The sequence below is a fragment of the Paroedura picta genome, chromosome 5, assembly GCF_049243985.1.
Source record: "Paroedura picta isolate Pp20150507F chromosome 5, Ppicta_v3.0, whole genome shotgun sequence".
NCBI classification, from domain to species: Eukaryota; Metazoa; Chordata; class Lepidosauria; order Squamata; family Gekkonidae; genus Paroedura; species Paroedura picta.
Genome location: NC_135373.1, coordinates 114,567,474 through 114,592,182, shown reverse-complemented (window position 1 = coordinate 114,592,182; position 24,709 = coordinate 114,567,474). Strand labels below are relative to the sequence as shown.

At 46.0% G+C, this 24,709-nt stretch overlaps 1 protein-coding gene across 33 annotated transcripts in view; it reads right to left on the bottom strand.

The window, feature by feature from the left end:
• Positions 1-24,709, bottom strand: part of CACNA1C (calcium voltage-gated channel subunit alpha1 C) — a 611,497-nt gene that overhangs the window by 213,337 nt on the left and 373,451 nt on the right. For all 33 annotated transcript variants that reach the window (XM_077340079.1, XM_077340052.1, XM_077340055.1 and 30 more), the window contains exons 4-5: positions 12,966-13,105; positions 988-1,127 (exon numbers count right to left, since the gene is read on the bottom strand). In XM_077340079.1, coding sequence (XP_077196194.1) covers positions 988-1,127; positions 12,966-13,105 — 280 coding nt within the window. The remainder of the gene's footprint in view (positions 1-987; positions 1,128-12,965; positions 13,106-24,709) is intronic.

Genomic DNA, 24,709 nt, shown 5'->3' with positions numbered 1-24,709 from the left:
ATAATGCCCCAATCTGTTCTCAACTTCTCCTTCTGCACTCTTACTTCTCAAGAGACAGACAATAGGAAGGAAGGAGTTGGTTTTTATAACCCGCTTTTCACTACTCAGAGTCTCAAAGTAGTTGATAAACACTTTACTCTTCCTCTCCCCACAACAGACACCCTGTGAGATAGGTGAGGCTGAGAGAGCTCTGAGAGTACTGTGACTAGCCAAGGTCACCCAGCTGGCTGCATGTGGAAGAGCAGGAAATCAACCCTAGTTCTCCAGATTAGAGGCTCTTAACCATTACACCAGACTGGCTCTCAATAGCTCCTACTATTGGTGTTGTCCACGTTTGTCCCTCTATCTTCTCTGTTTTTCAGGTTTTTCAGATATCTGCAAACTTCAGTTTGCTCCTAGACCACGCTACTCCTAACGAAATGAGCGTGCCCGATGCATGAAAACAATCCCCCCGACCCGCACCCCTACGATTGTCTCATAAATGATCGCTCTGGTCTTGCACAGCTTCCTGAGATGGATGCCAGGGGGTAATCAAAGTGGGTGTCTTTCCAAAACGGGCACCGAGGCGATGGGCGGGCTCCTTCATCCCGCCAGCCGTACGCTATTAATAAACATCAACTTCAGAGCCAGCAGCACAGTTGCTCTGCTGATTTAATTCATATTAGGCTCATTACAGTGATTACATATTCATTTCGTGTTGTTTGGAACCGAACTATTATCTCAGATCGTTTAAAGATCGCTTGATCACACAACGAGCAAACCCCGCTCTGATGAAGCTTCTCTGCCGCGGCATCTCACCTTAAGCTCTCCTTATTTGTTGCTAAGTGTTTGATGAAACCTGTAATCACAGCCCTCGTGCAACATCTGTCTAACTCCCCACCCTGAAATCAGTTTATCATGCCAGGTAGGAACGTAATTTCACACACTGCTTTCCGCGGCGCTCTCCGTTTGTTCAAGAGACAGACGGGCAGGAGCCTGGTTACTTACTAGGAACGCCGGAGACCAGCCGTAAGGGGCGTAGTACTCGGAAAGCCCGAAGTGCTTTAACGTCGAATCCTGCGCCTTTCCCTCCTATTGAATTCACTCCATCTGCTTTGGTTGCTTGTTCTAAAATTGCACTAAAAAGCCTGGGAAGGAGAAGCAAAGGGAAAGAGGGAATACGGTCATTAGACAGCTTAAATCAAAGTAAATCACTGCGATTATTACTAGTTTATAGGATCATAGAGTTGGAAAGGACTTCCAGGGTTATCTAGTCCAGGGGCGGGCAAACTGTGGCCCTCCAGATGTCCATGGACTACAATTCCCAGGAGCCCCTACCAGGTAGGGGCTCCTGGGGATTGTTGTCCATGGACATCTGGAGGGCCACAGTTTGCCCACCCCTGATGTAGTCCAACTCCGTGCACAATGCACTACATTCACAAATACCTGCTCACCACAGTGACCTGTATTCCATGCCTAGACGATGCCCCCATGAAAACCAGAATCCCTGGCCAGTCTAGCCTGGAGGAAATTCATCCACATGCAAGAACATGCAAGGACATGCAAGAAAGGGTCACCAGAGCCAAGCACCAACACAATCCCTTCTGCCCACCCACCCACTAATTTCACAGAATCAGCATTTCTGCCAGATGGCTATCTAGCCTCTGCTTAAAAACTTCTAAGGAAGGAGAACCCGCCACCTTGTATATCATACATACAGGAGATGGGAAGAATCTATTCAGCTTCCAAGGCATTTAGAACAGTGGTCCCCAACCTTTTTAACACCGGGGACCGGTCAACGCTTGACAATTTTACTGAGGCCGGGGGGGGGGTAGTCTTTTGCCGAGGGACATCGCCGCCACCTGAGCCCCAGCGCCCGACTTCCCACCACCCACTGGGGGGGGCGCTGCCAGCAGCAGCTGTGTAGTGCCACACCGAGGGGGAGCCCCAGCCATGGCAGCTGCTGGAGAGCACCAAAGGTGAGCCGGCCGCAGAGTGGCAGGGCAGCCCCCGAGGCAGCAGCCGGAGAGGAGGACGAGGAGGAGCCGCGGCCCAGTACCGACTGATCTACGGACGAGTATCGGTCACCGGACTGGGGGTTGGGGACCACTGATGTAGAATGAGAAGAAATACTAACAACTGGGAATCATGCCACAGGTCATTACTGTGGTCACATTATATTCATGTACAAACTAGAGTGACTAAACCAGTGACACTCTCAATGGCACACAAGCATTGGGCTTTCTTACAACTGATTTTATCAACATGACATCCAATGCAAATATCCTTGGCTCTTGGACTAGAGTTGCCAAATCTCAGTTGGGGGATCCCTGACAATGTGGGAGAGCAGCCTGAGGAGGGCGGAGTTTGTGGAGGACAGCAACATCAATGGGGTATAATGCCACAGGGTTTGTCTCACTGGGTTTAACAAGGCCATAACTTTAATGGAAGAATGGCAGCATGGCAGAATGAAAATCAAGTCTGCCACACCCCCTGATCTCCATTTAAAGTATAAACGGTGGACTTTGTAGTTTTCCATCAATCTCTCAGTATTCTGCCCTAATTTATTGTCTGAATGTCCAGTTCTGGGGGACATGAAAGCTTGCAGTCACTCTGTGCTATTTCAAATAAAAATAACCACATTGCTTTTGAAATAATGTAAGAATGCTGAATGTGTGTAATTCTGAATGTCCCCTCTTCTTGTGCTCTGAGAAAGGAAGCTTGAAAACACAGTGTACTTGGATAAAATCATGGCACTTGGGTACCATCATCATGGGTACTTGGATAAAATCATGGCACATTTACTTGGGTAAAATCATGGCACTTGGGTACCATCATCATGGTTACTTGGGTACTTGGGTAAAATCATGGGTACTTGGATAAAATCATGGCACATTTACTTGGGTAAAATCATGGCACTTGGGTACCATCATCATGGGTACTTGGGTAAAATCATGGCACTAATTTAAACCTGTGAGGTTCAAATCTATGTTGAGTTATTAAATAGGGTTTCCATGGCCAGCTTGGGAAATTCATGGAGATCTAGGTGCAGGAATTCAGCATGGTATAGTAGTTAAGAGCGGCAGACTCTAATCTGGAGAACCAGGTTCGATGCCCTACTCTTCAACCTGCAGCAAGTTGGGTGACCTTGGGCCAGTCACAGTTCTCTCAGAGCTCTCTCAGCCCCACCCACCTCCCAAGATGTCTGTTGTGGGGAGAGGAAGGGAAATGTTTTTTAAAGCCACATTGGGACTCCTTCAGATGGTCAAAAACAGTATGAAAAATTAGCTCTTCTTCTTCTAATGCCCCCAAATTACAAGAAGCTCCTTGAAAATTATGAAATGCCTTAATGATTTATTAAATGAACTTTACAGATCAATACTCTTGCTTCATTGTAATCGGATGATCTTTGTAAAGACAGGAGAGACAAGATCTGGTTTTGAATATTTCCTGCTGTTCAGTCAACAAACATCAGGAAAACATTTTGCTTCCTGTACAAATGCTTCTGACTGCCTGCCAAACATAATCCTCTCACCGGATGATCAGTGACTTGTCTGCTCTCTTGGGAGATTGGGAAACAGAGTTCACAGCAAAAAATGATAATGTTCTAAACATTTAATGTGCTCTTCCCCACAACCCTCCCCCCCAAAAAAAAAAACACACAAGCATGCAAAATATAATAAATTCGGAACCTATCACCCACAGCTTGCTAAACTGCAAGTGATCCTAACTATGATAATCAATTCGAGATAGAATAGGGACCAAAAAATTATTTTAAATGTAGTATTGGAGGAGAGTTTTATGGATCCCCTGGCCCACCAACAAGACAAATGAGTAGGTTCTTGATCAAATCAAGTTGGAACTCTGTCTAGAAGCTGAAATGACGAACTTTGGTCATGTTATCAGAAGTGTTGTTCGAGCGGGCCTGGCCAAGAGCAGTGGTAGTGTCTCTGTGTGTGTGGGTGTCAATGGGTGGGTGTAAGATTGTGTATACACACACACACACACACATACATAAAAGACAATCATGCTAGGACAATGACGCATTTAGGGTACGGTAACCACGGCTTAAGTCCTGAGCACCATGTTTGATGGGGACACATTGGGCCCTGTCAAGCTGCTGCGGGTGGTGGGAGCCACACTCCATAACCAGTCCATGCCCACTGACACCCACCCTGGCGAGCAAAAGATGGCTCAGCGGCATGCACACTGGCTGCAGGCTACCTAGCCCCCTGACTTGCGCTCCCTTGACAGGGCCAGTCCTGCTGCTGCCGCCCACTTCCTAGAAACTAGGCTGGGCAAGAGCGAGGCCAGTGAGAAGCTGCATGTTGCCAGCACTTGCCGGGTCTCCGTGCAGCCCCATGTCCTACCGCCGCCCCCTCCTCCTGCCCCATCAATGGTGGAACAAAGGAGAATGGCCAACAGCAGCAGTGGTTCCATCATGCAAGGTCAACACAGCCCTGGATGGGCAAAGGGAGAGCTGGCTGAGCAACCTGGGTGCTCTACTGCCAGCCGGAGAAAATCCAGTGAGCCACCAAAAGCATTGGAGCCTAGTGGTGGCCGCAAAAATAGAAGTGCCCTACCCTTGGGGGGGGGGGGATCCACTGGGCCCTAGCACTGCTCTCTCCCAGGCAGGCAGTCAAGTAGACAATGGGAGCACAGCTGATGTCTGCTGGTTATGCGTCCTGCCATGCCCAAGGAGGGGGGGGGGAGGCAGTCTGATGCAAGAGTAGCCATCCTGGCTCCGCCCCTTTTCCCAGGCACAGTAACCACACAAGAACGCCACCCCAGGTCAATGGAAGCAGCAGATGACTTATTTTTACAGCAATGCCAAGGAAAGCTTGGGGCCGGGTTCATTAAAGCGGGATATAGGGGGAAGGCCAAGGAGCTCCTGGGGAGCTCTCATGGAGCCCCGGTTGAGAATCTCTGCTTTGGAGGGTGGACTCTGATGTACCCCACTGAGGTCCCTGTCCTCCCTAGCCTCCATCCCCAAATCTTCAGGACTTTCCCAACCTGGGTCGGACCATCTCACTCTCCCATCTCCAGCCGGTGGGGGCAGGGGGACCTGGCAACAATCCAAACTGGTATCCTTATAATTGAAGGAAGTTCCAGTTGGGTTTATGTACATGAAATGTGCAAGCACAAGCAATCCATGTGATTGAAGAGGCCCTCGTGCAGCAGGTATTATACTTCCTGCTTCAGAGTCTCTCTCCTTCATAATTCCATATAGATTTGCTACTCTAATTGTTGCCCCCTTTTATCTCTGAGAACAAAACGTCTCTCTTTAACCAGCTTTGAAAATTAGCTGCCACTTAATTTACTTTAACCTAACTGAAGCTAATTCGAGGCAAATTATATTAGGAAATGTGGTGTCATCACAGGATCGCTTGACTAAGACATTTCTGAGCTCCTTTGAAGGAAGGGGAAACGCAAATTAATCGAGAAAATGTAGACACTGACCTAATTAGGAGCAAACCCCAAATCTATACTTAGTGGGGGTTTTTTTAAATCCCAGGCCTTCCTGACCACCTGCTTCCATTCTTCTCAAGCTGATGTGCTGTGATGCTGTCTGCTATAGAGCTTCAGGAAATCTACGATTTCTTTTTGATTGCTTAATTACAGCTAGCTCATGGCAGTTTCTCAAGTGACAATTGAAAGCAAGTGGACGAGAAGCTGGCAAATGACCTGTCAAAGCAGTTAATACAAATGTCTGGCTATCAAATACTCACATGAATGGAGATTAATTTTCTCTTCCTTTTGAAAAGTTTCCATGTGTCTCAGGAGTGGTTTAAGGATTCACGGAGCTCATAGCACCACAGCCTGTTTAAGGATTCACAGGACCCCTAGCAAGGTACAGCTGTGGCGAGAACAGCAGTGGGAGGGGGGGGGGGGCATAGTGGAAAGGGTGTCACACTGTCCTTAAATTGGGAAAAGGGGGGAGGAGAGAGGCTACAGCCTTGATACATAAACAGGAAAGCACTGTACGGGGCCCCTGAAAGTGCGGGGCCCGTAGCATGAGCTACATGTGCTAAGTAGATAAGCCAGCCCTGATGTGTCTAGGAAATCAACGGATCATTCAACCAATATTGCCACGAATTTCCAACGATATCTTTGATTTTAAGGGATGGTACAAGAAGAAGAAGAAGAAGAAAAGTTGGTTCTTATATGCCGCTTTCCCCTACCTGAAGGAGGCTCAAAGCGGCTTACAGTCGTCTTCCCATTCCTCTCCCCACAACAGACACCCTGTGGGGTGGGTGAGGCTGAGAGAGCCCTGATATCACTGCTCGGTCAGAACAGTTTTATCAGTGCCGTGGCGAGCCCAAGGTCACCCAGCTGGTTGCATGTGGGGGAGTGGGGAATCGAACCCGGCATGCCAGATTAGAAGTCCGCACTCCTAACCACTACACCAAACTGGCTCTCTGAAGGCACTCCCAAAACTGACTCTATTAAACTGATACAGGAATTAGGTACAGTGACAGGAAACCCTTACATGATCTCAACAAAGACTGGAGGACTCCACACCACCTAGACCAGGGGTAGTCAAACTGCGGCCCTCCAGATGTCCATGGACTACAATTCCCAGGAGCCCCTGCCAGCGAATGCTGGCAGGGGCTCCTGGGAATTGTAGTCCATGGACATCTGGAGGGCCGCAGTTTGACTATCCCTGAACTAGACCCTAACCAAATAGGGTTGACAACCTCCAGGTGTGCCTGGAGATCTCCTGGAATTACAACTGATCTCTGGGCTACAGAGACTGCAATTTCCCCCAGAGAAAACGGCAGCTTTGGAGGGTGTGTTCTATGGTATAACCCATTGGGATTTCTCCCCTCCCTAGACTCAAATCTCCAGGACTTTCCCAACTCTGGGTTGGCAACCCCGAAAAAACCATGAAAACCATGTTCCCTAGCTTCAAAAACGGCAGAGTGCTACCTTACCCATACTAAGGCATGAACTTTTCACAACTGTCTTGCACACCATCAAAGTATGCTATTGGATAGCACTGGGTACAATTTTAGATCTTCGTTGCACCCAGCACAGTCTCTCCTTAACGTTCTTGTGTTCAAAATAAAGACTACCGTAAATGATTCCAGCATGTCCTGAGACAGCTTTTTCTTTCTGGAGTGCTAGAGTACAGTAGCGGTTCAAACAGCCTTTCTCAATTATTTGTTTACCATTGAGAAACCCCTGAAACATTCTTCAGGCTTTGAGAAATCCCAGAAGAGGCACAATCGTGCAGAACAGGGTTGGGAAGCAGAGCTGTGGACACGCCCACCTGAGGCCCCTCCCTTTCCCACCCCCTCCAGGCCCACCATTGGCCATTTTGGGAGGGGGAGCAGGTTGAGATGAACCTATAAGGTCATATCACCCAATAAATGTTTAAAGAATTTAAAACAGATATTAAAAAATTGTTAACTTCCATTCAGGAAAGTGTTCCAGGGCTGTGAAGAAACCCCAGGGTTTCATGAAACCCTGGTTGAGAAAGCCTGGGTTAGAATGTCAGATGAGGGAGACCCAGGTTCAAGTCCTTGTCAAGCTGTGGAACTCAGTGGGTAAGAATGGATTAGTCACTATCTGTCATTCTAATATCAGAGAGTTGGGAAAATAAAATGAAGGAGGGGGAAATAGGGCCGCCAACAACCTTGAGAGAGAGAAAATCACCTATCTTTTCAACAGAGGCCTCATGGGATTTTTAAAAAACATTGCATTTTATTTTTCTTAATTTGTCATTTTGTTTTTGTTTTTAATTTACAAAGTGTACAGCCCGCCTTTTTGCCCTCATGAGGGCCACCTAGATAGCTAACAAATTAAAACATAAGCAAGCAAATACCATCTTAGAATTCGTTATAACTGACAACAAAAAATCATTAAAAGTAAAGCTAAAACAAATACGCAAATAAACTAACAAGGAAAGAGGGAGCACTGAGGGAACATCAAATTGGTGATTTTAGAAGAGCTGGTTTTTATATCCCACTTTTCACTACCTAAGGGAATCTTAAAAACGGCTTACAATTGCCTACCCTTCCATTCTCCACCACAGACACCCTGTGAGTTAGGTGGGGCTGAGAGAACTCAGACAGAAATGCTCTGCAAGAACAGCTCTAACAGGACTCTAATCAACCCAAGGTCACCCAGCTGGCTGCATGCGGAGGAGCAGGGAATCAAACCCAGCTTGCCAGATTATAAACTGATGCTCTTAATCACAACGTAATTTATATTTGAAGTGTATTGAATTATTATGGTTTATATGCTGTTACCTGCCTTAAGCCTTTGGAAAAGGGCGGGTTATAAATAATTTTATTCTTATTCTTATTATTACATTGAATCATAGAATCATAGAGTTGGAAGGGGCCATACAGGCCATCTAGTCCAACCCCCTGCTCAACGCAGGATCAGCCCAAAGCATCCTAAAGCATCCAAGAAAAATGTGGATCCAACCTTTGCTTGAAGAATAAAGCCTTCACTGAATGTCAGGAAATAGCAGCAGAAGGGGACAGAGGAACCTGTCTGAAGAGAGAGTTCCAGGGTTTGGGGCCACAACAGAGAAGGCCCTCTCCTGGGTTGCCTAATCTCTGAAGACCAAGGTCCCAAAGCAGGGCCTCAGAGGATGCCCAGAGTGCTTGGGTAGCTTCACGAGGGAGCAGGTGGTCCTTCAGGCATGTGGGTCCCAAACCATATAGGCTTTAAAGGTCATGTAGATGGGCCTATACTGGGCTGACATGATTCCTACACCCCACATCCAGCCTGTATCATGTGGCTGCACCAACTGAAGTTTCCAAACACTTTTAAAGCAGGGGTAGTCAACCTGTGGTCCTCCAGATGTCCATGGACTACAATTCCAGCAAACGCTGGCAGGGGCTCATGGTAATTGTAGTCCATGGACATCTGGAGGACCACAGGTTGACTACCCCTGCTTTAAAGGGCAGTCCCATAAAGAGCACATCGAAGAAGAAGAAGAGGAAGAGTTGGTTTTTATAGCCTGCTTTTCACTACCTAAAGAAGTCCCTTACAAATACCTTTCCCTTCCTCTCCCCACAATGAGGTAGGTGAGGCCAAGAAAGCTGTTCTGCAATAACAGTTCTAACAGGACTGTGCCTGACCCAAGGTAACTCAGCTGGCTGCATGTGGAGGAGGAGTGGGGAATCAAACCTGGCTCTCTAGATCAGAGATTAACCTTCACTTTTCATCATTCCTTCTAACAATGAACTTATCCCTTTTTTTGTCTGTCAGTAGGACAGAGAAACAGGGCTGCAAACAACAGAAGTTTATCTTTATTCAGGGGATTATCCAGATGTGCAGAAAAAGATTACTTTGGCAGCTGGGTGTAGTGGTTAAGAGTGGCGGCCTCTAATCTGGGGAGCCATGATTGATTCCCCGCTCCCCCACATGCAGCCCATCTGGGTGACCTTCGACCAGTCACAGTTCTATTAGAGCTGTTCTCACAGAGCAATTCTGTCATAACTCTCCTGACCCCCGCCAGGGTGTCTGTTGTGGGAGGAGGAAGGGAAAGATATTTGTAAGCCGCTTTGGTAATGAAAAGTGGGGTATAAAAAACAATTTTTCTCCTCCTTCTTCTCCATCTCCGGATCTTGTCCTTAGTAAACAACAAGCAGTGAACAGGTGGGAAAAGGAAACCAGACTGCTTGAACAATGCTACACCATATGCAGATTTCCTAATCTTTATCCACCCCCAGAGTTTATCTTGGGCCCACTAGGAATGCAGTAAATAAACATGTGGCTTCATTAAGAAGGCAGTTGTAGGCACATGTTACCCAAAGCTCTCCCCCAATTGAAAAAAGGAAATGAAAGGCATGAGGTTGCATGCGCCACATCACTCCCCTTTCCTCCTTGACAGCCAGTGGTTGGGAAATGCATCGTGAGATGCCTTCATATTACACTTTGCATGACTAGAAAAGAAAGGTGAAGAGCTAACAACAGGGTTCCCCTTTGTGGAGGGATGATAATTCTGCCCCTTAGTGGAGTTCTGCGCTGTTGCCATTTGTTCATTGATATGCCGTAGTAGGGCACTTTGGGAGTGGGTGTGGGCTAATAAACAAAAGCGTGAAGTGCTGCCCATTCTGGCTTAGGGTTGCATTCCCCTTCAACGAACAGGTCTGAGGTTTGGGGTGCTGTTCGACTGAGGCCTCTTGTTGGATCACCAGATGGCAGCTGTGGCTAGAGGTGCCTTTGGCCAGTTGTGACGAGTCAGACAGCTGCAAACTCCCTTGGACAGAAAAAGATCCGGCCACTGGTACATGCCATGGTTACACCTAGATTAGATTACTGCAATGAGAGCCAGCTTGGTGTAGTGGTTAAGAGCAGCGACTTCTTAATCTAGAGCAGGGGTAGTCAACCTGTGGTCCTCCAGATGTTCATGGACTACAATTCCCATGAGCCCCTGCCAGCATTTGCTGGAATTGTAGTCCATGGACATCTGGAGGACCACAGGTTGACTACCCCTGCTCTAGATTAAGAAGTCGCTGCTCTTAACCACTACACCAAGCTGGCTCTCATTGCAGTAATCTAATCTAGGTGTAACCATGGCATGTACCAGTGGCCGGATCTTTTTCTGTCCAAGGGAGTTTGCAGCTGTCTGACTCGTCACAACTGGCCAAAGGCACCTCTAGCCACAGCTGCCATCTGGTGATCCAACAAGAGGCCTCAGTCGAACAGCACCCCAAACCTCAGACCTGTTCGTTGAAGGGGAATGCAACCCTAAGCCAGAATGGGCAGCACTTCACGCTTTTGTTTATTAGCCCACACCCACTCCCAAAGTGCCCTACTACGGCATATCAATGAACAAATGGCAACAGCGCAGAACTCCACTAAGGGGCAGAATTATCATCCCTCCACAAAGGGGAACCCTGCCGTTAGCTCTTCACCTTTCTTTTCTAGTCATGCAAAGTGTAATATGAAGGCATCTCACGATGCATTTCCCAACCACTGGCTGTCAAGGAGGAAAGGGGAGTGATACAGCGCATGCAACCTCATGCCTTTCATTTCCTTTTTTCAATTGTGGGAGGGGCCCGTAGCTTTGGGTAACATGTGCCTACAACTGCCTTCTTATGAAGCCACATGTTTATTTACTGCATTCCTAGTGGGCCCAAGATAAATTCTGGGGGTGGATAAAGAGTAGGAAATCTGCATATGGTGTAGCATTGTTCAAGCAGTCTGGTTTCCTTTTCCCACCTGTTCACTGCTTGTTGTTTACTAAGGACAAGATCTGGAGATGGAGAAGAAGGAGGAGAAGAATTGCTTTTTATACCCCACTTTTCATTACCAAAGCGGCTTACAAATATCTTTCCCTTCCTCCTCCCACAACAGACACCCTGTTGGGGGCCAGGAGAGTTATGACAGAACTGCTCTGTGAGAACAGCTCTAATAGAACTGTGACTGGCCGAAGGTCACCCAGATGGGCTGCATGTGGGGGAGCGGGGAATCAATCATGGCTCCCCAGATTAGAGGCCGCCACTCTTAACCACTACACCCAGCTGGCAAAGTAATCTTTTTCTGCACATCTGGATAATCCCCTGAATAAACATAAACTTCTGTTGTTTGCAGCCCTGTTTCTCTGTCCTACTGACAGACAAAAAAAAAGGGATAAGTTCATTGTTAGAAGGAATGATGAAAAGTGAAGGTTAATCTTACAGTTAGTTTACTGGCTATAACAAACAGTCTCTCATGGAAACCGAGAATCATCATAAAACTCAATTGTTTCAGATCCAATTTTTGTTCTAAGAGCTTTTGACAAGTCACAACTCTCAAACAACTACAGCAAAAACAAAAGCAACCTTGTGTGCCGTAATTCCAGCGGGGTAGCCATATTAATTTAGTACAGCAAAAACCAGCAGGACTCTTGAGGACCTTATGAAAGACTTAACAAAATTGCATTTGAGTTTACATTTTCATGGAATAAAAGTGGTTATTCTTTAAGATGCGACAAGACTGCTGTTTCTTGTGTCTCTGCTTTTAGGAAGGGAACGGGGTGTGCGAAGAACAAAACTCTACCAAGAGAGAGAACAGAAATAGAATACAATATTCTACTGAGGGTTGGTTTACATAATGTTGTTTGGGTGATAACAGGAAAAGTAATACAGATACATTAAGATAACACAAAGCGAAAATACAGCAGAAAACAATGATTGGGTCAGGATGCAAGACGGAATATTTAAAAACTGCAGAAGGAAGAGAGGCATTTCTGAGCATCTGGAATACGGTAACCCTTGCAAGGCAGAAAGTGAGAGCTGTCTGCTCTGGGCTGGGGAATACCTGGTGGTTTTAGAGGTGGAGCCTAAAGACAGCAGGGCTTGGGGAGGGGAGAGAGGTCAATGGGGCATAATTCCAAATGCCTTCTAAAGCATCCATTTGTCTAGGCCAGCCTGTCTCAACTTTTTTATCATTGAGTAACCCCTGGAACATTCTTCAGGCTTCGAGAAACCTCTGAAATGGTACAATCACCCCTTTATTGTGATCACAGCACCTGATAAATGTTTAATTTTAAAAAATATATATTACAAAATTAATTCACTCTCATCCTTGTGGGAAACCATTCCAGGGGCATCAAGAAACCCCAGGGTTTCACGAAGCCCTGACCTAAGAAGTCTCCTTGGGGTTTCCAATTGCCTTCCCTTCCTCTGCCCACAACAGGCACCTGGTGAAGTGAGTGGGGCTGAGGGAGTTGTGAGAGAACTGTGAGGGGCCCAACAGGCTTCAAAGCGGGGAATCAACCCTGGTTCAGATTAGCCACTACAGCAGCTGACTTTCATATAGGTGAATTCCTCTTGTTTAGGAATACACTGCAAGTCAGAAAAGCTTCACTTGCTAAATTTCTGCAAGCCTCCCTTTTGAAGACATTGATTTCCTATCAGAAAAGAGAAAGGTGCCACGAACTCTTCCTTTGCATTTTACAAACAGCTTTGACACTCCCAGCAATGGAAATTTTGTGCTTCAATGGTAATACACACACACACAGGGACAACAATACTCACCCTACTACCACAATTATAAAATCTAGTAAATTCCAGCCATTGCGGAGGTAAGCGTTGGGATGAAAGAGAAGTCCATATGCTATTACTTTTAAAAATGCTTCCACTGTAAAAATTATGAGAAAGAGATATTCCACTCGTTCCTGCAGAGAAGACAAAAGGAAACAAGAAATGTTACAGTTAGTATATTTGGAGAAAATACAGACCCCCCACAAGCTCCCACTTTTTTTGTAAATAGGACACACACATAAAGGAGAACTTGGTCACATCTACAGAAAATTGCCTAAGATTGTATAACGAGCCTAACTGTTTAATTCATAGAATGATAAAGGGACCTCCAGGGTCATCTACAATGCAGGAAATGGCCACAACAGCCAAGCAACAACACAATACGCTCTTCCCGCCCACCCACAACCTGCCTAAATTCACAGAATCAGCATTTCAGTTATGGCTATTCAGCCTCTGCTTAAAAATTTCCAAAGAAGGAGAACCCGCCAACTCCCGAGGAAGCCTGTTTCATTGAGGAACAACTCTAACTGTCAGGAACTTCTTCCGGAGGTCTAACCGAAAATTCTTTTGAATTAATTTCATCCCATCGATTCTGGTCCAACCCTCTGGGGCAACAGAATTCCAGCCTTTTATTCCAGATAAATGCCAAAGCCGCTTTGAGATGAATGTAAGCTGCTTTGAGACTCCTTTGGGTAGAGAAAAGCGGCATATAAGAACCAACTCTTCTCCTTCTTCTCCTCCTCCTCCTCCTCCTTCAAGGTCAAAGTCACATGAACAGTTAGTACTGAAAACAATGGGCTTAAATGGAAGTTGCTCTGCATAGGATTGCACTCCAGGGCTATGACCCCATACTTTTCAAGGAGGAAGTCCCATTGACCATGGGAACTACTCCTGCATAGACAAGCCTGGGCTTGTGCTGAAAATTTTTTTCGTTCCTATGCCCTTGGAAGGAGAAATCATTACAGTGAAAGCCTCCACTCCTTTCCCAGTAAATCCACTGGGCAAGTTGAAGCCCAAGATACTTCTAGAGATGCAAGACCTGGTGCCATGTGTTTCAATGACTGTAACTCTCCTTCAATGAAGCAGGGCAGTTTGGCCAAAAAATATTAGTATTCCATTAGCACTCCGCTGATAGAAGTTCCAATCTTGGAACGATGAAATCCATAAATAATATTTTTGTGACAACCAGGAATATACAGAGAATATATGCTCATTTGCTGTGCCTGCTCCTTCTCCCTCCATCTGTCTTTGAAAGCAAGGCAAGCAGCAGGGGGGGGGGGGGCTGTATTTTACCCCATGCTGACAGCAAGAAACGGGGGGGGGGCACTAGGTTGCATTGGATCACTGGCAGGTTGGCCTGCTTCTCTTAATGACACCGTTGTGTGTCCCCTACAGAAGGAAAATTAGCAGGGAGAGGTCTCCTGGCTACTGAGCAACTAAAGGGAACATATGCAGTGAAGTCAAGGCTGCTGAAAATTCCTCATAGAATGATAGAATCATAGAGTTGGAAAGGTCCTCCTAGGTCATCTAGTCCAACCCCCTGCGTCATGCAGGACACCCACAACCCTATAACTGACACTGTAACCTGCCACCCCCTTGAATCTTCACAGAATCGTGTCAAGACAGAGTTATTCCGAGCCTGATCTGCATTTGCTAGATGAGCACTGTGTAATTCCTTCCAGCTGAGCAGCATTTCTTCTTCCAGCTGAGCACAGCGATTTACACCTGCTAGCTGAGAAGACCCCCTTCAAGGATCGCTGCCTTGTTGTGGCAAGGGGGCTTGCGTAGTTCAGTGAAGCTATGAGCTATACCGTGCAGGGCCACCCAAGACGGACAGGTCATAGCTGAGAGCTCTGACAAAAGGTGATCCACTGGAGAAGGAAATGGCAAACCACTCCAGTATCTTTGCCATGAAAACTCTATGGACAGTTCCAATAGGCATAACGATATGACGCCGGAAGATGAGCCCCTCAGGTCGGAAGGTGTCCAATATGCTACTGGGGATGAGCAGACGGCTAGTACGAGTAGCGCCAGAATGAATGAAGCGACTGGGCCAAAGCCGAAAGGACGCTCAGTTGTGGAAGTAACTGGTGGCGAAAAGACAGTCCGATGCTGTAAAGATTTTTATTCCATAGGAACCTGGAACGTCAGATCCATGAATCAAGGTAAGCTGGACGTGGTCAAACAAGAAATGAGAAGACTGAACATCGACATTTTAGGAATCAGTGAACTAAAATGGACAGGAATGGGTGAATTTAATTCAGATGACCATCAGGTATACTACTGTGGACAAGAATCTCGCAGAAGAAATGGAGTAGCCTTCATAATCAATAAGAGAGTAGGAAAAGCAGTCTTGGGATACAATCCCCAAAATGACAGAATGATCTCAGTTCGAATCCAAGGCAAACCATTCAACATCACAGTGATCCAGGTCTATGCCCCAACCACTGCTGCTGAAGAGGATGAAGTTGATCAGTTCTATGAAGCCCTACAACACCTTCTAGAAGCAACGCCAAAAAATGATGTACTTATCATCATGGGGGATTGGAATGCTAAAGTAGGAAGCCAAAAGATAACTGGGATAACAGGCAAGTTTGGCCTTGGAGTACAAAATGAAGCAGGGCACAGGCTGGTAGAATTTTGTCAAGAGAATACAATGGTCATAGCAAACACTCTTTTCCAACAACCCAAGAGACGACTCTACACATGGACATCACCAGACGGCCAACACAGAAATCAGATTGACTATGTGCTCTGCAGCCAAAGATGGAAAAGTTCTATCCAGTCAATAAAAACAAGACCAGGAGCTGATTGTGGTTCAGATCATGAGCTTCTTGTTGCAAAATTTAGGCTTAAATTGAAGAAAGTAGGGAAAAGCACTAGGCCACTCAGGTATGAACTAAATCATATCCCCAACGAATACACAGTAGAGGTGACAAATAGATTTAAGGAATTAGATCTGATAGACAGAGTGCCTGAAGAACTATGGATGGAGGTTCGCAACATTGTACAAGAGGTAGCAACTAAAACCATCCCAAAGAAAAAGAAATGCAAGAAATCAAAATGGCTGTCTGAGGAAGCTTTACAAATAGCTAAGGAGAGAAGGGAAGTGAAAGGCAAGGGAGAAAGAGAAAGATACACCCAATTGAATGCAAAATTCCAGAGAAAAGCTAGAAGAGATAAGAATGCCTTCTTAAATGAACAGTGCAAACAAATAGAAGAAAACAATAGAATGGGGAGGACCAGAGATCTTTTCAAGAAAATTGGAGATATGAAGAGAACGTTTCATGCAAAGATGGGTATAATAAGGGACCAAAATGGTAGGGACCTCACAGAAGCAGAAGAGATTAAACAAAGGTGGCAAAATTATACAGAAGAACTATACAAGAGTGAGCTTAACATCCCTGATGACCACAATGGGGTAGTTACTGACCTGGAGCCAGACATCCTGGAATGTGAAGTCAAATGGGCCTTAGGAAGTCTGAGCAACAATAAAGCTAGTGGTGGTGACAGCATTCCAGTTGAACTATTCAAAATCTTAAAGGACGATGCGGTAAAAGTGCTACACTCAATATGCCAGCAAATTTGGAAAACTCAACAATGGCCACAGGATTGGAAAAGGTCAGTTTACATTCCAATCCCAAAGAAGGGCAATGCCAAAGAATGTTCAAACTACCGCACCATTGCACTAATTTCTCATGCTAGCAAAGTTATGCTCAAAATCCTACAAGCTAGGCTCCAGCAATATGTGGACCGAGAACTTCCAGAAGTACAGGCAGGATTTCGAAGAGGCAGAGGAACTAGAGATCAAATTGCCAACATACGCTGGATCATGGAGAAAGCTAGGGAGTACCAGAAGAATGTCTACTTCTGCTTCATTGACTATGCTAAAGCCTTTGATTGTGTGGAGCACAACAAATTGTGGCAAGTTCTTAAAGAGATGGGAATACCAGATCATCTTATTTGTCTCTTGAGAAATTTATATGCAGGTCAAGAAGCAACAGTGAGAACTGAACATGGAATCACTAACTGGTTCAAAATTGAGAAAGGAGTTCGGCAAGGCTGTGTACTGTCGCCTTGCCTATTTAACTTGTATGCAGAGCACATCATGAGAAATGCGGGATTAGAGGAGTCACAAATTGGGATCAAGATTGCAGGGAGAAATATCAACAACCTCAGATATGCAGATGATACCACTCTAATGGCAGAAAGTGAAGAGGAACTAAAGAGCCTGTTGATGCGGGTGAAGGAGGAGAGTGCAAAAGTTGGCTTGAAACTCAACATCAAGAAAACGAAGATCATGGCATCCGGCCCTCTCAATTCCTGGCAAATAGATGGGGAAGAAATGGAGATAGTGACAGATTTTATTTTCCTGGGCTCCAAGATCACTGCAGATGGGGACTGCAGCAAAGAAATTAAAAGACGCTTGCTCCTGGGGAGGAAAGCTATGGCAAATCTAGACAGCATCCTAAAAAGCAGAGACATCACCCTGCCAACAAAAGTGCGTTTAGTCAAGGCTATGGTATTCCCAGTTGCAATGTATGGCTGCGAAAGTTGGACCATAAGGAAGGCCGAGCGTCAAAGAATTGAGGCTTTTGAACTCTGGTGCTGGAGAAGACTCTTGCGAGTCCCTTGGACTGCAAGGCGAACAAACCGATCAGTCCTAGAGGAGATCAACCCTGACTGCTCTTTAGAAGGCCAGATCCTGAAGATGAAACTCAAATACTTTGGCCACCTCATGAGAAGGAAGGACTCCCTGGAGAAGAGCCTAATGCTGGGAGCGATCGAGGGCAAAAGAAGAAGGGGACGACAGAGAATGAGGTGGCTGGATGGAGTCACTGAAGCAGTAGGTGCAAACTTAAATGGACTCCGGGGAATGGTAGAGGACAGGAAGGCCTGGAGGATCATTGTCCATGGGGTCGCGATGGGTCGGACACGACTTCGCACATAACAACAAGCTGAGAAGAGGCTCCTGGGTTGATAAGAATCTTTCCTAAAAGGCAGGGGCTGTTTACTCTCCATGACTATAGGTAACAGCAAGATTTGGAATACTGATTCTCAAGGCAAAATTACACGAGAGTCTTGGAGTTTCATGATTCCCACTCCTTCAGACATATGATGGCTAAAAACCTAAACAGGCTTCCTAGAATTGTATATTATTGGTCCATTATGGGTCTGTGCCTCAGTGGCAGAGCATCTGCTTTGCATTCAGAAGGTTGCAGGTTCAATCCCTGGCATATCCAGTTAAAAGTCTCAGGCAGTATATGATATGAAAGATCTCCAGCCTAAAACCATGGAAAGCAAATGCTTCTATTCAGCAGATATTGGATAATGCATTTTAGAAGTAGATTTTCCCCAGTGGGCAGAAGGCCTGGGAGAGTCAGAGTAATTCAGCAGTGGAATTGGTTGCCTGAGGAGGTGGTGGGCTCCCCCTCACTGATGGTCTTCAAGCAGTAGCTGGACAGATACTTATCATGGATGCTTTAGGCTGATCATGCATTGAACGGGGGGGGGGGGGACCAGATGGCCTGTCTGACCGCTTCCAACGCTAGGATTCTATTATTCCAATGGCACCTTTAAGACCAACATAGTTGAATTCTGAGTATAAACGTTCGTGTGGATGAACTGAAGAACTGTGCATGCACAGGAACGCTTATTCCCAGAATGAAACCTTGTTAGCCCTGTAGGCTGCTCAGCCACTGATAACTTGCATCTGTCTCTGAAGGGCTCAAGAGGTTTAGGATTGCACCAGGTTTTTATTTATTTTATATTTATTTTTTAAATTTCTATCCCGCTGCTCTCAGCAAACTGACTCACGGCAGGTTCTCAATGACTCCTGACATAAGCCATTGTGTGGAAACGACTTGTCCACAGCTTTGGCGTGCTGCTGTCTCATGTTTCAGATTCCTGGGTGCTTGACCTTCTGGACCATGACCTGACTTGTATACCCTTGGCTTTGCCCTTCTGGTTTGATGCCTGGACTTTTGATTAGCTGTACTTTGACCCTGGACTGTGTTTGGACCATGCATATTTCCTCTGTCTGCCTGCCTGAACCCAGACAGCAAGTTTGAGGAAGACTGGAGAAATGCCAAGGGAAGACCACCACCAGCAGCAGTGCGCACAAAAACACCACAAAGCTATGAAAGAATGGAGGGGCACGGTGACCACTCCCCTAAAGCAGGGGTGGTCAACCTGTGGTCCTCCATATGTTCATGGGCTACAAACGCTGGCAGGGGCTCATGGGAATTGTAGCCCATGAACATATGGAGGACCACAGGTTGACTAGCCCTACCTTAAAGGACTGAGCGCAGGATAACCCCTGGGGAAGGAAGATACCAGAGAAAGACAAAAGCCCAGATAGAGAGACAAAGAGAGAAGACATTTACTACCTTAGTTTCTATTGTTAGCAAACACACGGTTAAAGAGGAAGTCTGGTGTGGTCAGATGCTTGAGCAGTGGAGTGGCCTAGTCAGTAGCTGCCATATTATGGAACTACATTCCAGAACATAATTTCATACTTACAATTTTTTTTCTCGGTTGGAACAGTATAAAGTCAAGAAGCCATTCACTTCATTTTATGCTGTGCATAATGCTAAGATTAACCTTCTTTTTAAGCAGTACAACGAAGGCCATCAAAATTCTTCATGTTCCAGAAAAAGGCTCTTGGCTACCCAGAACTGCCTGTCCAAGTACATTAAATTCCTTCACTGTCCGTAACGAAGAAATACTGATCCTTAAATCTACCTAAATGTCTGTGCTTAAGATCACTGCAGCTCTAGAATGATTCATTAGACGGCATCGGAAGTCTTTCCAAAGACACTTTCAAGATCAAGAACCTTGCCCCAAGTTATGTGAATCTTAATTATTCCTGGCAGCTGGTTATCCAACCAACCATGGAACCAATATGGAAGCCTTACTGCAGGGAACTTAAGTTGTGAAGCAACAATACAATTTTGCTAGTGATGTCAGCTGGCCATGCCTCCCTGCCACTCCCCTCGGAGGTGACATGCTACCGGAAGTGACATCATCACTCGCACCCTTTGCTCTCCTGTCACTCTCTCCTCCCCTTTCCCCTTTCCTGCAGCAGCTCTGGCTCATGTTGGCTTGAAAGAAGGTCAGTAGCTGAGAAGACAGCCTGGACTACCCATACCATGACCCAACTGGCTCCCCCCCCTTTTGATTTTTACACCCATGGTCTAAGCATCAAGCTCTGGTGGTAGCCAGTTCCGTAGCTTATAGCCAAGTCCATTAAGGCAGGGTTAGTCAACCTGTGGCCCTCCAGATGTCCATGGACTACAATTCCCATGAGCCCCTGCCAGCATTTGCTGGCAGGGGCTCATGGGAATTGTAGTCCATGGACATCTGGAGGGCCACAGGTTGACTACCCCTGCATTAAGGTAAAAGAGGAAAGGCTGAGAATCCCTGATCTATGTAGACTTTTAATGGGATGATCATAATAAATCATTCACTCTTCCCCAGGTAGATTTGCCTCTCCCCCTTTATCTCCTTATTCCGTCAGCAAGTCCAGAATATTTTTGTTTTGTTTTGCTTGGCGTTCCTTCACTAACGCTTGCTAGCTAGTCCTGCAAAAGCCACCCAGCGTGATGAGCTTGGATCAGCATCTCACGCATCATTACAGTCGCAGATTCCGGAACCATCGCAAATGTTCCGTAGAAGGCAAATCGACGCTTGGCTCAGCTGAGTGCAGGGTGAGCAGAAGCTAATATGGCCGTGCTGCCAGCTCAGTCTGTGGCAGCAGAAACGAAACTCAAAACCAAGGCTGCTACAAACGGAGACTCAAAAGGCTGGACGAAGAAAAGTTGGTTTTTATACCCTGCTTTTCTCTACCAGAAGGAGTCTCAAAGCCTTACTGGGAGTGGCGGGTAAGAAATATAATAATAATAATAATAATAATAATAATAATAATAATAATAATAATAATAATAATAATAATAATAATAATAATAATAATAAGCAGTTGACAATCTCCTTCCCTCCCTCTCCCGACAACAGACACCGTATGAGGTAGGTAGGGCTGGGAGAGCTCTGACAGGACTGCTCTATAAGAACAGAACTATCACGGCTGTGACTAGCCCAAGGTTACCCAGCTGGCTGCATGTGGAGGAGCAGGGAACCAAACACACCTTGCCAGATTAGAAGCTTTTAACCACTACAGCAAGCTGCCACTCTTAACCACTATCCTCCAGAGAAGCCTTTTTCAGCCTTTTGACTGTGGAGGAACCCCTGGAATATTTTTCAGGCTTCAGGAAAACTCGGAAGTGGCAGGAGGCACATGACTAATAGTGAGGAAAGAGGCCAGGCCTGTACAGCGACAGGGAAAGGGGGCTCTAGTGAAGTCTAGCAAGGTTGGCACCCATCCTCATTTCTATCGCTCATCCACTGTCACCTGCCACCCCCTTGAGCCTTCACAGAATCAGCCTCTCCGTCAGATGGCTAGCCAGCCTCTGTTTAGAAATCTCCAAAGATGATCCCCTTTCCCCCTCCCCCACTCTCTCAACGCCTCAAGGCATAGATTTCCAGGGGTGACCACTGTCGTTCTAATCCAGGGGTAGTCAAACTGCGGCCCTCCAGATTCCATGGACTACAATTCCCAGGAACCCCTGCCAGCAAATGCTGGCAGGGGCTCCTGGGAATTGTAGTCCATGGACATCTGGAGGGCCGCAGTTTGACTACCCCTGTTCTAATCTGAGGAGGGGGCTCTTAGATCTTCGGCACCCCGGCCTCAACCAAAGACCTGGCGGAAGAGTTCCGTTTTACAGGCCTTGCCGAACTACGAAAGCTCCTGCAGGGTCCTCAGCTCTTCCCTGGAACCCTGGTTGGGAATCCCTGCTCTAGAGTTAAAGTATTACTGCCTATATTCTGGAATAAAGACAAGATTTATAATAAGGGACACTCAGGCTTCGACAGTTGGCAAGTGACTCCTGAATATTGCCACATTCGGCTAAGCATGTGCATGTTCTACCTCTTGTGCATTTAGAAGTCAAGCCAGAATAGAAATGCATTATCAGCACAATCCAAAATTATGTCAGTCAAAACTCACAGTCTTCAGCAAATTAAAAACCAATATAACACGGGTCAGGGGGGCTATATGTGTGTGAGTCACCTTGTTTGCGGAATTCATTCAAGCAGACACCACGTTCATATAAACCTTCTATAGTTAGCCATCTCTTAAACTAGTATTCCTGCTCTTCACTAGTTCTTTACAAGACGCTTGGTATTTCGAATGTCACAAATGATCAATTTAGTTCTTCAATGCAATGGTAACTTGCATGATTTAGCACAAGACAGGCTGGGTAAATTTTCCTTCTCTGGGAAAAGCACTCTGTAAATGGGAAACAATTTTGTGATAGGATTTGGATTATAGGTCCTTAACAAACCCACGACAAGGATATCCTTACTTGTGTGAATGTGCTGACCTCAGGCCGCAGTTAGCATTAATAACTTTGACCTTTAGCACTGCAGATCCAGATGTGTGTGCTTATAGGCTCAATTCTAGACAGCAGATGTTGAGGCAGATTTGTTGATACTGGGTTACATCCAAAACACACTTTGTTGCTAGGGAGACATTTCAGTTCTGCATCCACCATCGCGAGGCAGAATAAAACTCTACAGAAGACTCTTACGTGTTTTCCTTTTTTAAACCAGAACACATTGTCACTGCAGAACCCTGAAGACTTCTGCCAGCAAGAGGAATTTTGCTAGGGTGCCTGCAATCCTGTCCCAGGCAAGGAAATCTCCTTGTGATCTAGCACCGGAGCAGTCACTAGTGGGGGGGTGAATAAGTTGATTTTTCACAGTCCAGTAATAAGTGTCAGTATTTGCATTTTCAGTGTTCAAAGCACACTAAACACACATTATTATTCTACTTAATGTGGAACAGTGTGATTATCCCCACACTAAAGAGGATAGGTTGGCCCTCTGGATCCATTCCACACACGTCAGATAATGCACTTTCAATGTACTTTAGAAGCAGATTTTCCTGTTCTGCACAGGATAATCCAGCTGCAAAAGCACACTGAAAATGCATTATCCAACGAGTGCAGAATGGGCCCTGGACTTGTTCCACACACGTTGGATAATGCCCTGTAGGAACATATTTTCTTGTTCTGCACAGGAAAATCCAGCTGCAAAAGCACACTGAAAGTGCATTATCCAGTGTTTGCAGAATGATAACTCAGGCTAGTCTAACCTTGTCGAATCTTGGAACCTAAGCATGGTCAGTTGTGGTTCGTATTTGGATGAGAGACCACAAAGGGATCCTAGAGTTGCAATGCAAAGACAGACAACTCTACTCTGCATTTTAATAAATGAGGAGGATGGTCTAGGGGTAGTCAAACTGCGGCCCTCCAGATGTTCGCTGGCAGGGGCTCATGGGAATTGTAGTCCATGGACATCTCGAGGGCCGCCGTTTGACTACCCCTGGCAGCTGGTAAGCCTGTGTCTGGTCGATGCTATTTCAGAAGACAGGCAGGAGCTCATGCAGAAGAACCATTCTCTATTACTAAAAAGTGAAAATCAACATGCCAAGGAGACAGCCATGTTAGAACCCTTCTTGCTGCCATGCTAGCTTTTTACATGAAAGGAATGTTTCACGGAGAGGAGAATGCGATCATTTGTCTCTAGCTGCTGTCTGAAGTGGAACAGCCCAGGCACAGATTTACCACCTTTAAAAAAAAATGTTTGGCCAATTTATTTTATGTATTCATTTTTGCATTTATTCACTGCCCTTCCCTCGAGGCTCAAATGGCTAATGCCACATTGCACCGGTGTGATTTAGTGCAAGATGGGAAACTTGAATTCCAGCCTTTTAGATTTGGGCAGTACCTATTCAATAAGTACAAAAGTCTTCTGTTCCGAGAACTGCACCACATACTTCTGCGTACTACATTAGCGACCAATATCAAAGTCTGCATGCCTTCTTCTTAGCTTGAAAAGGAGATTGGTCAGTGCTGCTAGTCTCCACTCGGAACAGAGCCTCGGAACATTTGGAAAGATAAATGGTGAGCAATAATATAACTGTTAACATTTGTGGCTTCTAAATGAGCAAGCTGGTTCTCTGGATAGTCATCAATATTTATTTCTATCCGTGTTCAAGCACTTCACATACTTTAGCCCAGTTACCGCTAATCCTTAAGGCGACAGAAACTTCGCATTGCCATCTTGGTGGCAGGGAAAGTGGCTGGGAGTTTTGCTTAAGGCAGTCTAGGGAGCTCTGTAGCTCACGGGCGTTTTGAATGAAGAACTTTTATTTTCTATTTTATTTATTTCTTTAGATTTATAAATCGCCCTCTCCGCTCGAGTGGACTCAGGCGGGGGGACAACATACATTCAACTATAAAAACTGCAGTTTAAACCATTCTAAAAACCATTCTAAAAATTTTGCCCAGGGGTGTAGCAAACCAGAACCCCGGGGTATGGGGAGGGGTGATATGGGTGGGAGACCAATTAGATATTACTGTTTAATATGCAGCTGGACTAAGCCACAGGCCTGGTGGAAGAGCTCTTGTTTTACAGGCCCTGAACGACTGACAGGACCCTGATGTTTTCTGGGAGTTCCTTCCACCAGGCAGGAGCCAATCCCAATAAGGCCCTGCCCCTGATCGAAACCAGCCAAATTTCTCTGGGGCTGGGGACCACTAGACCAGGGGTAGTCAACCTGTGGTCCTCCAGATGTTCATGGACTACAATTCCCATGAGCCCCTGCCAGCGTTTGCTGG